At 40.5% G+C, this 16277-nt stretch overlaps 1 protein-coding gene across 9 annotated transcripts in view; it reads left to right on the top strand.

Moving 5' to 3' along the window:
• Nucleotides 1-16277, top strand: part of Iqcml1 (IQ motif containing M like 1) — a 223714-nt gene that overhangs the window by 101795 nt on the left and 105642 nt on the right. For all 9 annotated transcript variants that reach the window (XM_063278520.1, XM_063278521.1, XM_063278516.1 and 6 more), the window contains one exon: nucleotides 8375-8436. In XM_063278520.1, the coding sequence (XP_063134590.1) occupies nucleotides 8375-8436 (62 nt within the window). The remainder of the gene's footprint in view (nucleotides 1-8374; nucleotides 8437-16277) is intronic.

Here is a 16277-nt window from a genome sequence, read left to right on the forward strand (position 1 = left end):
GAAGAGTGAGCCCAGTGCCAAACAATGGAGGTCAGGAGACCGTGGGCAAGTCAACGGTGCTGTCTCTGAGAAAGGGTCTTCTGTTTCATTGACTTTTTATTTGTATTTTTTTGCCAGTCCTGTTTGGTTCTATCCCGTGTCTCTTGGCTGTACTTAACCTCTGGTTTCTGCTTTTTTTTTAGGCAGTCTCGGGCATGGGTTCCCTCTCAGGCATGGGCCTCAAGTTGGGCTAGTTATTGTTAGGCTGTTCCTACAAGTTCTGTGCCACCTTTACTCCACCATATTTTACAGGTAGTACGAATTAAAGGTCAAAGATTTTGTGGTTGGGTTGATGTCCCAGTCCCACCACTAGGAGCCTTCCCTGGTTATAGAAGGAAGACAGTTTGAGCTCCATATCCTCCATTAGCAGAGACTCTGTTAGGGTAACTCTTGCAGATTCCAGTGATCTTTATCAGTGCTCCCTATCTCTTCCTTGGCCTTATCCCTCCTGCTCCCATCCCCACCTGCCCTAACTTCACCTGAAAAATTTATTTCATTCGTCCTTGATACAGAGATCTGTTTATCAGCCCTTGAACACTTCTCGTTCCTTAGCCACTCTGGGTCTGTGGATTATAGCATGATTATCCTTTGCTTAACAGCAGTACCCAAAAATATAGAACTCAAGAAACAAGACGTAAAAAAAAACACCCCAATAATCCAATTAAAAATGGGTACACCCAGAAGAAGAGACAAGGAGCTGTAGATACGAACTTCACCACAGAATAAGAGAGATGGAAGAGAGAATCTCAGGAGCAGAAGATTCCATAGAAATCATCGACTCAACTGTCAAAGATAATGTAAAGCGGAAAAAGCTACTGGTCCAAAACATACAGGAAATCCAGGACTCAATGAGAAGATCAAACCTAAGGATAATAGGTATAGAAGAGAGTGAAGACTCCCAGCTCAAAGGACCAGTAAATATCTTCAACAAAATCATAGAAGAAAACTTCCCTAACCTAAAGAAAGAGATACCCATAGGCATACAAGAAGCCTACAGAACTCCAAATAGATTGGACCAGAAAAGAAACTCCTGCCGTCACGTAATAGTCAAAACACCAAATGCACAAAATAAAGAAAGAATATTAAAAGCAGTAAGGGAAAAGGTCAAGGAACATATAAAGGCAGACCTATCAGAATCACAGAAGATTTTTCGCCAGAAACTATGAAAGCCAGAAGATCCTGGACAGATGTCATGCAGACCCTAAGAGAATACAAATGCCAGCCCAGGTTATTGTATCGTGCAAAACTCTCAATTAACATAGATGGAGAAACCAAGATATTCCATCACAAAACCAAATTTACACAATATCTTTCTACAAATCCAGCACTACAAAGGATAATAAATGGTAAAGCCCAACATAAGGAGGCAAGCTATACCCTAGAAGAAGCAAGAAACTAATCGTCTTGGCAACAAAACAAAGAGAAGAAAAGCACACAAACATAACCTCACATCCAAATATGAATATAACAGGAAGCAATAATCACTATTCCTTAATATCTCTCAACATCAATGGTCTCAACTCCCCAATAAAAAGACATAGATTAACAAACTGGATACGCAACAAGGACCCTGCAATCTGCTGCCTACAGGAAACACACCTCAGAGACAAAGACAGACACTACCACAGAGTGAAAGTCTGGAAAACAACTTTCCAAGCAAATGGTAGGAAGAAGCAAGCTGGAGTAGCCATTCTAATATTAAATAAAATCAATTTTCAACTAAAAGTCATCAAAAAAGATAAGGAAGGACACTTCATATTCATCAAAGGAAAAATCCACCAAGATGAACTCTCAATCCTAAATATCTATGCCCCAAATACAAGGGCACCTACATATGTAAAAGAGACCTTACTAAAGCTCAAAACACACATTGTACCTCATACAATAATAGTAGGAGATTTCAACACCCCACTCTCATCAATGGACAGATCATGGAAACAGAAATTAAACAGAGACGTAGACAGACTAAGAGAAGTCATGAGCCAAATGGACTTAACAGATATTTATAGAACATTCTATCCTAAAGCAAAAGGATATACCTTCTTCTCAGCTCCTCATGGTACTTTCACCAAAATTGACCATATAATTGGTCAAAAAACGGGCCTCTTTCCATTTTCTGGCTATTATAAATAAGGCTGCGATGAACCCAGATGCCCTTCAACAGAGGAATGGATACAGAAAATGTGGTACATCTACACAATGGAATATTACTCAGCTATCAAAAACAACGAGTTTATGAAATTCGTAGGCAAATGGTTGGAACTGGAAAATATCATCTTGAGTGAGCTAACCCAATCACAGAAAGACATACATGGTATGCACTCACTGATAAGTGGCTATTAGCCCAAATGCTTGAATTACCCTAGATCCCTAGAACAAACGAAACTCAAGACGGATGATCAAAATGTGAATGCTTCACTCCTTCTTTAAATGAGGAAAAAGAATACCCTTGGCAGGGAAGGGAGAGGCAAAGATTAAAACAGAGACTGAACGAACACCCATTCAGAGCCTGCCCCACATGTGGCCCATACATATACAGCCACCCAATTAGACAAGATGGATGAAGCAAAGAAGTGCAGACCGGCAGGAGCCGGATGTAGATCGCTCCTGAGAGACACAGCCAGAATACAGCAAATATAGAGGCGAATGCCAGCAGCAAACCACTGAACTGAGAATAGGTCCCCTATTGAAGGAATCAGAGAAAGAACTGGAAGAGCTTGAAGGGACTCGAGACCCCAAAAGTACAACAATGCCAAGCAACCAGAGCTTCCAGGGACTAAGCCACTACCTAAAGACTATACATGGACTGACCCTGGACTCTGACCCCATAGGTAGCAATGAATATCCCAGTAAGAGCACCAGTGGAAGGGGAAGCCCTGGGTCCTGCTAAGACTGAACCCCCAGTGAACTAGTCTATGGGGGGAGGGCGGCAATGGGGGGAGGGTTGGGATGGGAACACCCATAAGGAAGGGGAGGGGGGAGGGGGATGTTTGCCCGGAAACCGGGAAAGGGAATAACACTCGAAATGTATATAAGAAATACTCAAGTTAATAAAAAAAAAAAAAAAAAAAAAAACGGGCCTCAACAGGTACAGAAAGTAGAAATAATCCCATGCGTGCTATCAGACCACCACGGCCTAAAACTGGTCTTCAATAACAATAAGGGAAGAATGCCCACATATACGTGGAAATTGAACAGTGCTCTACTCAATGATAACCTGGTCAAGGAAGAAATAAAGAAAGAAATTAAAGACTTTTTATAATTTAATGAAAATGGAGGTACAACATACCCAAACTTATGGGACACAATGAAAGCTGTGCTAAGAGGAAAACTCATAGCTCTGAGTGCCTGCAGAAAGAAACAGGAAAGAGAATATGTCACCAGCTTGACAGCACACCTAAAAGCTCTAGAACAAAAAGAAGCAAATACACCCAGGAGGAGTAGAAGGCAGGAAATAATCAGACTCAGAGCTGAAATCAACCAAGTAGAAACAAAAAGGACCATAGAAAGAATCAACAGAACCAAAAGTTGTTTCTTTGAGAAAATCAACAAGATAGATAAACCCTTAGCCAGACTAACGAGAGGACACAGAGAGTGCGTCCAAATTAACAAAATCAGAAATGAAAAGGGAGACATAACTACAGATTCAGAGGAAATTCAAAAAATCATCAGATCTTACTATAAAAGCCTATATTCAACAAAACTTGAAAATCTTCAGGAAATGGACAATTCCCTAGACAGATACCAGGTACTGAAGTTAAATCAGGAACAGATAAACCAGTTAAACAACCCCATAACTCCTAAGGAAATAGAAGCAGTCACTAAAGGTCTCCCAAAAAAAAGGGCCCAGGTCCAGACGGGTTTAGTGTGGAATTCTATCATACCTAGAAGACCTCATACCAATACTATCCAAACTATTCCACAAAATTGAAACAGATGGATCACTACCGAATTCCTTCTACGAAGCCACAATTACTCTTATACCTAAACCACACAAAGACCCAACAAAGAAAGAGAACTTCAGACCAATTTCCCTTATGAATATCGACGCAAAAATACTCAATAAAATTCTGGCAAACCGAATCCAAGAGCACATCAAAACAATCATCCAGCATGATCAAGTAGGCTTCATCCCAGGCATGCAGGGATGGTTTAATATACGGAAAACCATCAACGTGATCCATTATATAAACAAACTGAAAGAACAAAACCACATGATCATTTCATTAGATGCTGAGAAAGCATTTGACAAAATTCAACACCCCTTCATGATAGAAGTCCTGGAAAGAATAGGAATTCAGGGCCCATACCTAAACATAGTAAAAGCCATATACAGCAAACCAGTTGCTAACATTAAACTAAATGGAGAGAAACTTGAAGCAATCCCACTAAAATCAGGGACTAGACAAGGCTGCCCACTCTCTCCCTACTTATTCAATATAGTTCTTGAAGTTCTAGCCAGAGCGATCAGACAACAAAAGGAGGTCAAGGGGATACAGATCGGAAAAGAAGAAGTCAAAATATCACTATTTGCAGATGATATGATAGTATATTTAAGTGATCCCAAAAGTTCCACCAGAGAACTACTAAAGCTGATAAACAACTTCAGCAAAGTGGCTGGGTATAAAATTAACTCAAATAAATCAGTAGCCTTCCTCTACACAAAAGAGAAACAAGCCGAGAAAGAAATTAGGGAAACGACACCCTTCATAATAGACCCAAATAATATAAAGTACCTCGGTGTGACTTTAACCAAGCAAGTAAAAGATCTGTACAACAAGAACTTCAAGCCTCTGAAGAAAGAAATTGAAGAAGACCTCAGAAGATGGAAAGATCTCCCATGCTCATGGATTGGCAGGATTAATATAGTAAAAATGGCCATTTTACCAAAAGCGATATACAGATTCAATGCAATCCCCATCAAAATACCAATCAAATTCTTCAAAGAGTTAGATTGAACAATTTGCAAATTCATCTGGAATAACAAAAAACCCAGTATAGCTAAAACTATCCTCAACAATAAAAGGACTTCAGGGGGAATCACTATCCCTGAACTCAAGCAGTGTTACAGCAATAGTGATAAAAAACTGCATGGTATTGGTACAGAGACAGACAGATAGACCAATGGAATAGAATTGAAGACCCAGAAATGAACCCACACACCTATGGTCACTTGATTTTTGACAAAGGAGACAAAACCATCAAATGGAAAAAAGATAGCATTTTCAGCAAATGGTGCTGGTTCAACTGGAGGTCAACATGTAGAAGAAATGCAGATCGATCCATGCTTATCACCCTGTACAAAGCTTAAGTCCAAGTGGATCAAGGACCTCCACATCAAACCAGATACACTCAAACTAATAGAAGAAAAACTAGGGAAGCATCTGGAACACATGGGCACTGGAAAAAATTTCCTGAACAAAACACCAATGGCTTATGCTCTAAGATCAAGAATCGACAAATGGGATCTCATAAAACTGCAAACCTTCTGTAAGGCAAAGGACACTGTGGTTAGGACAAAACGGCAACCAACAGATTGGGAAAAGATCTTTATCAATCCTACAACAGATAGAGGCCTTATATCCAAAATATAGAAAGAACTCAAGAAGTTAGACCGCAGGGAGACAAATAACCCTATTAAAAAATGGGGTTCAAAGCTAAACAAGGAATTCCAGCTGAGGAATGCCGAATGGCTGAGAAACACCTAAAGAAATGTTCAACATCTTTAGTCATAAGGGAAATGCAAATCAAAACAACCCTGAGATTTCACCTCACACCAGTGAGAATGGCTAAGATCAAAAACTCAGGTGACAGCAGATGCTGGCGAGGATGTGGAGAAAGAGGAACACTCCTCCATTGTTGGTGGGATTGCAGACTGGTACAACCATTCTGGAAATCAGTCTGGAGGTTCCTCAGAAAATTGGACATTGAACTGCCTGAGGATCCAGCTATACCTCTCTTGGGCATATACCCAAAAGATGCCCCAACATATAAAAAAGACACGTGCTCCACTATGTTCATTGCAGCCTTATTTATTTATTTATTTATTTATTTATTTATTTATTTATTTTATTAACTTGAGTATTTCTTATATACATTTCGAGTGTTATTCCCTTTCCCGGTTTCCGGGCAAACATCCCCCTCCCCCCTCCCTTTCCTTATAGGTATTCCCCTCCCAGCCCTCCCCCCATTGCCACCCTCCCCCCAACAGTCTAGTTCACTGGGGGTTCAGTCTTAGCAGGACCCAGGGCTTCCCCTTCCACTGGTGCAGCCTTATTTATAATAGCCAGAAGCTGGAAAGAACCCAGATGCCCTTCAACAGAGGAATGGATACAGAAAAAGTGGTACATCTACACAATGGAATAATACTCAGCTATCAAAAACAATGACTTTATGAAATTCGTAGGCAAATGGTTGTAGCTGGAAAATATCATCCTGAGTGAGGTAACCCAATCACAGAGAAACACACATGGTATGCACTCATTTATAAGTGGCTATTAGCCCAAATGCTTGAATTACCCTAGATGCCTAGAACAAATGAAACTCAAGACGGATGATCAAAATGTTAATGCTTCACTCCTTCTTTAAAAGGGGAACAAGAATACCCTTGGCAGGGAAGAGAGAGGCAAAGATTAAAACAGAGACTGAAGGAACACCCATTCAGAGCCTGCCCCACATGTGGCCCATACATATACAGCCACCCCATTAGACAAGATGGATGAAGCAAAGAAGTGCAGGCCGACAGGAGCCGGATGTAAATCGGTCCTGAGAGACACAGCCAGAATACAGCAAATACAGAGGTGAATGCTAGCAGCAAACCACTGAACTGAGAATAGGACCCCCGTTGAAGGAATCAGAGAAAGAACTGAAAGAGCTTGAAGGGGCTCAAGACCCCATATGTACAACAATGCCAAGCAACCAGAGCTTCCAGGGACTAAGCCACTACCTAAAGACTATACATGGACTGACCCTGGACTCTGACCTCATAGGTAGCAATGAATATCCTAGTAAGAGCACCAGTGGAAGGGGAAGCCCTGGGTCCTGCTAAGACTGAACCCCCAGTGAACGTGATTGTTGGGGGGAGGGCGGCAATGGGGGGAGGATGGAGAGGGGAACACCCATAAAGAAGGGGATGGGGAGTGATTAGGGGGATGTCTGCCCGGAAACCGGGAAAGGGAATAACACTCGAAATGTAAATAAGAAATACTGAAGTTAATAAAAAATAATTGGTACACCAGATTTAAACAGAAAACTCGAACAGGAATTTCAAATTGCTACAAAACACTCAAAGAAATGTTCAATACCCTTAGATATCAGAGAATTACAAATCAAAACTATTTTGAGATTCTGTCTTACACCTCTCAGAATGGCTAGGATCACAATCATGTGACAGCTCAGGCTTGTGAGGTTTTGCAGCAAGAGGAACACTCCTCCATTGCTGATGGGAGTGCAAATTTGTACAGTCACTATAAAAGTTAATATGACGGTTCCTCAGAAAGTTGGGAGTCCATCTATCTGAAAGCCTAGCTATACTACTATTGTGTGTACACCAGAAAGATGCTTCATCTTTCCTAAAGCACACTTGCTTAACTATGTTCATAGCAGCTTTATTCATAATAGCCAGGAACTAGAAACAACCTAGATGTCCCTCAACTGAGAAATGGATAAAGAAGATGTGGTACATTTACGCACTGGACTCTTACTCAGCTGTTAAAAACAATGACATCCTGAAATTTGCAGGCAAATGAATGGAAGTAGAAAAGATCATCCTGAGTGAAGTAACGCAGACCCAGAAAGACAAACATGACATCTTTTCATTTGAAAGGTCTTGCTTCCTAATGCGATTGTAGAAAAAGAATCTTAGTAAATATCACAAGAGAGTGTGAATATATACAACTAAGACTGTATTTAAAGAAATATAAAATGAACCTTAGCTTTGTAGGTGAGAGCTATAATTTTAAATAAGCAATAAACGTATCCTCAAACCTTTGCAACATCTTTACATTTAATCTTTATGTTGCCTTTTATATTTTCTGAGTATTTATATAAGGTATGTTTTGGCTCCAGTTATCGAAGCTTACATGTGAATAGAAAAATCAAATTTTCTACACAGTATGTACATGCGATATTATACCACAAAGCCTTCCGCTAACAATGACTTTCCATGTTCTATTTTTCACTCAGTTATCAGGATTACTTCAAGTTTCTCATACCTACTTTTTTTTTCAAAAGTAATGATCATGGGCAATTATGAAGTGGATGAAACGTTTATGATATATATTAGAATAAAAGTTTACAGGTAGTCAAGTTATTTTTTTTTCTTAACTTTTTCCAGAGACCCTTGAAGAAGAAAGAGATACAACCTATCAAGAAAGAGCTGAAGCCTCTAAACAAAAGGTTGGTCTTTTATACCAGAGAAGAAAGATAGTAATCAGTGTGCTTATTTCTCATGCTGACAATATACCTGATGGCTTTCATGCTGAAATATAAGGGAGCATAAGTTGTTGAGCACTCAATTAATTGTGTTACATGTGTGCAAGTATGTGAATCTGTGCATGCACGGTGAAGCCAGGGTAAGACATTGAACATCTTCATCTATTGCTGGTCACTTTATTACCTTGAGACAAGGCTTCACACTGAACCAGAACCTCAGCTAGACTGGCTAGCCAGCGAGCTCTCCAGATCCACCTGTCTTTTTGCCATGTTGCTGGTGTGTGACTTTTTACGTGGGTGCTAGGGATTTGAAATCAGGTCCTCTTGCTTACAGAGCAAGTTCTATGAAAAGGTCAGTTTCTGGATGTGAGCTTTTTCATAAGTTTGGAATGTATTCATTTATTAATGTTATTGGTGAATCTGGAGCTAAAGAGTAATTGGAAACTAATTATGGAGTTCTCCAAAGGAGAAGAGTTCAGAGGGGGAGGTCTGGGTCTGAATGTAAACTCTTCTTCAATGACTAGCTGGCCTCTGAACTGTGCATGTGCAAAACAAACCACAGAGTCCAGCCTAAAATGAAAACTTGGACAATTAATTATTAGTTGGGTTAATTGGCTACATTAAAAGGAGAGGATTTGAGCTGAAGAGATTGCTGAGTGGTAATGATCCTGTGCTACTTGGGAGATGTTGGTTCAGACCCTAACACACACATTAGGTGGATCACGACTGCCTGTAACTCCAGGACATATAATATTCTTTCTGGCCTCTGTGGGTGACAGCATGCATGACCCCTTCTCCTATACACATATTTAAAAATAAAAATAAATCTTTAAAGAATTATTTTAGACATTGGAATATATGTATCATAAAGAAAATTTAATGCACCAGATAAAGACAGGGCCTCTCCAATATAGAAAATGACGCTGTTAATATAATGAAGAAAATTCTAGACATTGGACATTTAAAGACAAACCACCAATTAATTAGACCAATGTAGACATGAACAAGCCTACATCCAACACTTTATTTTTAAAAGACAACGAAACATAAAACAAAAGCAAAAGCAAAAGAAAACCCCCAAGAAAGCCCAAGAAACCCCCCAAACCAAAAAAAAAAAAAACCCTAAACAAAAAACCTAGCACAAATTATAAAAATCAAACAAAAAATTTAAGATAATGAAAATTAACAAATCCAAAAGTTCTTTGAAAAGATGAATGAAATTTATAAACTTCTACCACATTTGATTTTCAAAAGAATGACAGAAGATGCAAAATGATAACATCAAAAATGAAAGCAAGCTGGTTGCTGCCGCCGCAGAGAGCCCGTGGGCAGCACCCCGTGAGCAAACTTGAGCCTCGGGACCACAGGTAAGACCAACTTGTCTGCTGCAAGAAAGCTGCCTGGTGAAATCGGGACACACAGAGGCAGAACTCCTCTAGGACCCGGCACGTCCTGTGTTTACCGGAAGTCCCACACCCACGGATCCCAGCCCTCAGCAGCTCTCTGCTCCCAGACACCTTGGGAAAGAGACCTCACCGCCTGGTCAGGTGGGCACTCCTGAGGCTGCAGAGCAGAAGAGACCACCAACACTGCCCACCCCTGCCCACATCCCTGGCCCAAGAGGAAACTGTATAAGGCCTCTGGGCTCCCGTGGGGGAGGGCCCAGGAGCGGCAGGACCCCTGCCAGAGACACCACCGGAACCTGAAGGAAACAGACCGGATAAACAGTTCTCTGCATCCAAATCCCGTGGGAGGGAGAGCTAAACCTTCAGAGAGGCAGACAAGCCTGGGAAACCAGAAGAGACTGCTCTCTGCACACACATCTCGGACGCCAGAGGAAAACACCAAAGGCCATCTGGAACCCTGGTGCACTGAAGCTCCCGGAATGGGCAGCACATATCTTCCTGGTTGCTGCCGCTGCAGAGAGCCCGTGGGCAGCACCCCACGAGTGAACTTGAGCCTCGGGACCACAGGTAAGACCAACTTTTCTGCTGCAAGAAAGCTGCCTGGTGAACTCAAGACACAGGCCCACAGGAACAGCTGAAGACCTGTAGAGAGGAAAAACTACACGCCCGAAAGCAGAACACTCTGTCCCAATAACTGACTGAAAGAGAGGAAAACAGGTCTACAGCACTCCTGACAAACAGGATTATAGGACAGTCTAGCCACTGTCAGAAATAGCAGAACAAAGTAACACTAGAGATAATCTGATGGCGAGAGGCAAGCACAGGAACCCAAGCAACAGAAACCAAGACTACATGGCATCATCGGAGCCCAATTCTCCCACCAAAACAAACATGGAATATCCAAACACACCAGAAAAGCAAGATCTAGTTTCAAAATCATATTTGATCATGATGCTGGAGGACTTCAAGAAAGACATGAAGAACTTCCTTAGGGAAACACAGGAAAACATTAATAAACAAGTAGAAGCCTACAGAGAGGAATCACAAAAATCCCTGAAAGAATTCCAGGAAAACACAATCAAACAGTTGAAGGAATTAAAAATGGAAATAGAAGCAATCAAGAAAGAACACATGGAAACAACCCTGGATATAGAAAACCAAAAGAAGAGACAAGGAGCTGTAGATACAAGCTTCACCAACAGAATACAAGAGATGGAAGAGAGAATCTCAGGAGCAGAAGATTCCATAGAAATCATCGACTCAGCTGTCAAAGATAATGTAAAGCAGAAAAAGCTACTGGTCCAAAACATACAGGAAATCCAGGACTCAATGAGAAGATCAAACCTAAGGATAATAGGTATAGAAGAGAGTGAAGACTCCCAGCTCAAAGGACCAGTAAATATCTTCAACAAAATCATAGAAGAAAACTTCCCTAACCTAAAAAAAGAGATTCCCATAGGCATACAAGAAGCCTACAGAACTCCAAATAGATTGGACCAGAAAAGAAACACCTCCCATCACATAATAGTCAAAACACCAAATGCACAAAATAAAGAAAGAATATTAAAAGCAGTAAGGGAAAAAGGTCAAGTAACATATAAAGGGAGACCTATCAGAATCACACCAGACTTCTCAGCAGAAACTATGAAGGCCAGAAGATCCTGGACTTATGTCCTACAGACCCTAAGAGAACACAAATGCCAGCCCAGGTTACTGTATCCTGCAAAACTCTCATTAACATAGATGGAGAAACCAAGATATTCCATGACAAAACCAAATTTACACAATATCTTTCTACAAATCCAGCACTACAAAGGATAATAAATGGTAAAGCCCAACATAAGGAGGCAAGCTATACCCTAGAAGAAGCAAGAAACTAATCATCTTGGCAACAAAACAAAGAGAATAAAAGCACACAAACATAACCTCACATCCAAATATGAATATAACAGGAAGCAATAATCACTATTCCTTAAAATCTCTCAACATCAATGGCCTCAACTCCCCAATAAAAAGACATAGATTAACAAACTGGATACGCAACGAGGACCCTGCATTCTGCTGCCTACAGGAAACACACCTCAGAGACAAAGACAGACATTACCTCAGAGTGAAAGGCTGGAAAACAATTTTCCAAGCAAATGGTCAGAAGAAGCAAGCTGGAGTAGCCATTCTAATATCAAATAAAATCAATTTTCAACTAAAAGTCATCAAAAAAGATAAGGAAGGACACTTCATATTCATCAAAGGAAAAATCCACCAAGATGAACTCTCAATCCTAAATATCTATGCCCCAAATACAAGGGCACCTACATATGTAAAAGAAACCTTACTAAAGCTCAAAACACACATTGCACCTCACACAATAATAGTGGGAGATTTCAACACCCCACTCTCATCAATAGACAGATCATGGAAACAGAAATTAAACAGTGATGTAGACAGACTAAGAGAAGTCATGAGCCAAATGGACTTAACAGATATTTATAGAACATTCTATCCTAAAGCAAAAGGATATACCTTCTTCTCAGCTCCTCATGGTACTTTCTCCAAAATTGACCATATAATTGGTCAAAAAACGGGCCTCAACAGGTACAGAAAGATAGAAATAATCCCATGCGTGCTATCGGACCACCACGGCCTAAAACTGGTCTTCAATTACAATCAAGGAAGAATGCCCACATATATTTGGAAATTGAACAATGCTCTACTCAATGATAACCTGGTCAAGGAAGAAATAAAGAAAGAAATTAAAAACTTTTTAGAATTTAATGAAAATGAAGGTACAACATACCCAAACTTATGGGACACAATGAAAGCTCTGCTAAGAGGAAAACTCATAGCGCTGAGTGCCTGCAGAAAGAAACAGGAAAGAGCATATGTCAGCAGCTTGACAGCACACCTAAAAGCTCTAGAACAAAAAGAAGCAAATACACCCAGGAGGAGTAGAAGGCAGGAAATAATCAAACTCAGAGCGGAAATCAACCAAGTAGAAACAAAAAGGACCATAGAAAGAATCAACAGAACCAAAAGTTGGTTCTTTGAGAAAATCAACAAGATAGATAAACCCTTAGCCAGACTAACGAGAGGACACAGAGAGTGCGTCCAAATTAACAAAATCAGAAATGAAAAGGGAGACATAACAACAGATTCAGAGGAAATTCAAAAAATCATCAGATCTTACTATAAAAGCCTATATTCAACAAAACTTGAAAATCTTCAGGAAATGGACAATTTCCTAGACAGATACCAGGTACTGAAGTTAAATCAGGAACAGATAAACCAGTTAAACAACCCCATAACTCCTAAGGAAATAGAAGCAGTCATTAAAGGTCTCCCAACCAAAAAGAGCCCAGGTCCAGACGGGTTTAGTGCAGAATTCTATCAAACCTTCATAGAAGACCTCATACCAATATTATCCAAACTATTCCACAAAATTGAAACAGATGGATCACTACCGAATACCTTCTACGAAGCCACAATTACTCTTATACCTAAACCACACAAAGACCCAACAAAGAAAGAGAACTTCAGACCAATTTCCCTTATGAATATCGACGCAAAAATACTCAACAAAATTCTGGCAAACCGAATCCAAGAGCACATCAAAACAATCATCCACCATGACCAAGTAGGCTTCATCCCAGGCATGCAGGGATGGTTTAATATACGGAAAACCATCAACGTGATCCATTATATAAACAAACTGAAAGAACAAAACCACATGATCATTTCATTAGATGCTGAGAAAGCATTTGACAAAATTCAACACCCCTTCATGATAAAAGTCCTGGAAAGAATAGGAATTCAAGGCCCATACCTGAACATAGTAAAAGCCATATAAAGCAAACCAGTTGCTAACATTAAACTAAATGGAGAGAAACTTGAAGCAATCCCACTAAAATCAGGGACTAGACAAGGCTGCCCACTCTCTCCCTACTTATTCAATATAGTTCTTGAAGTTCTAGCCAGAGCGATCAGACAACAAAAGGAGGTCAAGGGGATACAGATCGGAAAAGAAGAAGTCAAAATATCACTATTTGCAGATGATATGATAGTATATTTAAGTGATCCCAAAAGTTCCACCAGAGAACTACTAAAGCTGATAAACAACTTCAGCAAAGTGGCTGGGTATAAAATTAACTCAAATAAATCAGTTGCCTTCCTCTACACAAAAGAGAAACAAGCCGAGAAAGAAATTAGGGAAACGACACCCTTCATAATAGACCCAAATAATATAAAGTACCTCGGTGTGACTTTAACAAAGCAAGTAAAAGATCTGTACAATAAGAACTTCAAGACACTGAAGAAGGAAATTGAAGAAGACCTCAGAAGATGGAAAGATCTCCCATGCTCATGGATTGGCAGGATTAATATAGTAAAAATGGCATTTTACCAAAAGCAATCTACAGATTCAATGCAATCCCCATCAAAATACCAATACAATTCTTCAAAGAGTTAGACAGAACAATTTGCAAATTCATCTGGAATAACAAAAAACCCAGGATAGCTAAAGCTATCCTCAACAATAAAAGGACTTCAGGGGGAATCACTGTCCCTGAACTCAAGCAGTATTACAGAGCAATAGTGAAGCAATAGTGATAAAAAACTGCATGGTATTGGTACAGAGACAGACAGATAGACCAATGGAATAGAATTGAAGACCCAGAAATGAACCCACACACCTATGGTCACTTGATTTTTGACAAAGGAGCCAAAACCATCCAATGGAAAAAAGATAGCATTTTCAGCAAATGGTGCTGGTTCAACTGGAGGTCAACATGTAGAAGAATGCAGATCGATCCATGCTTATCACACTGTACAAAGCTTAAGTCCAAGTGAATCAAGGACCTCCACATCAAACCAGACACACTCAAACTAATAGAAGAAAAACTAGGGAAGCATCTGGAACACATGGGCACTGGAAAAAATTTCCTGAACAAAACACCAATGGCTTATGCTCTAAGAACAAGAATCGACAAATGGGATCTCATAAAACTGCAAAGCTTCTGTAAGGCAAAGGACACTGTGGTTAGGACAAAACGGCAACCAACAGATTGGGAAAAGATCTTTACCAATCCTACAACAGATAGAGGCCTTATATCCAAAATATACAAAGAACTCAAGAAGTTAGACCGCAGGGAAACAAATAACCCTATTAAAAATGGGGTTCATAGCTAAACAAAGAATTCACAGCTGAGGAATGCCGAATGGCTGAGAAACACCTAAAGAAATGTTCAACATCTTTAGTCATAACGGAAATGCAAATCAAAACAACCCTGAGATTTCACTTCACACCAGTGAGAATGGCTAAGATCAAAAACTCAGGGGACAACAGATGCTGGCGAGGATGTGGAGGAAGAGGAACACTCCTCCATTGTTGGTGGGATTGCAGACTGGTACAACCATTCTGGAAATCAGTCTGGAGGTTCCTCAGAAAATTGGACATTGAACTACCTGAGGATCCAGCTATACCTCTCTTGGGCATATACCCAAAAGATGCCCCAACATATAAAAAAGACACGTGCTCCACTATGTTCATTGCAGCCTTATTTATAATAGCCAGAAGCTGGAAAGAACCCAGATGCCCTTCAACAGAGGAATGGATACAGAAAATGTGGTTCATCTACACAATGGAATATTACTCAGCTATCAAAAACAACGACTTTATGAAATTCGTAGGCAAATGGTTGTAACTGGAAAACATCATCCTGAGTGAGCTAACCCAATCACAGAAAGACATACATGGTATGCACTCATTGATAAGTGGCTATTAGCCCAAATGCTTGAATTACCCTAGATGCCTAGAACAAATGAAACTCAAGACGGATGATCAAAATGTGAATGCTTCACTCTTTCTTTAAAAGGGGAACAAGAATACCCTTGGCAGGGAAGAGAGAGGCAAAGATTAAAACAGAGACTGAAGGAACACCCATTCAGAGCCTGCCCCACATGTGGCCCATACATATACAGCCACCCAATTAGACAAGATGGATGAAGCAAAGAAGTGCAGACCGACAGGAGCCGGATGTAGATCGCTCCTGAGAGACACAGCCAGAATACAGCAAATACAGAGGCGAATGCCAGCAGCAAACCACTGAACTGAGAATAGGACCCCCTTGAAGGAATCAGAGAAAGAACTGGAAGAGCTTGAAGGGGCTCGAGACCCCATATGTACAACAATGCCAAGCAACCAGAGCTTCCAGGGACTAAGCCACTACCTAAAGACTATACATGGACTGACCCTGGACTCTGACCTCATAGGTAGCAATGAATATCCTAGTAAGAGCACCAGTGGAAGGGGAAGCCCTGGGTCCTGCTAAGACTGAACCCCCAGTGAACTAGAGTGATGGGGGGAGGGCGGCAATGGGGGGAGGGTTGGGAGGGGAACACCCATAA

Source organism: Rattus norvegicus, chromosome 19, assembly GCF_036323735.1.
Source record: "Rattus norvegicus strain BN/NHsdMcwi chromosome 19, GRCr8, whole genome shotgun sequence".
Classification (NCBI taxonomy): domain Eukaryota; kingdom Metazoa; phylum Chordata; class Mammalia; order Rodentia; family Muridae; genus Rattus; species Rattus norvegicus.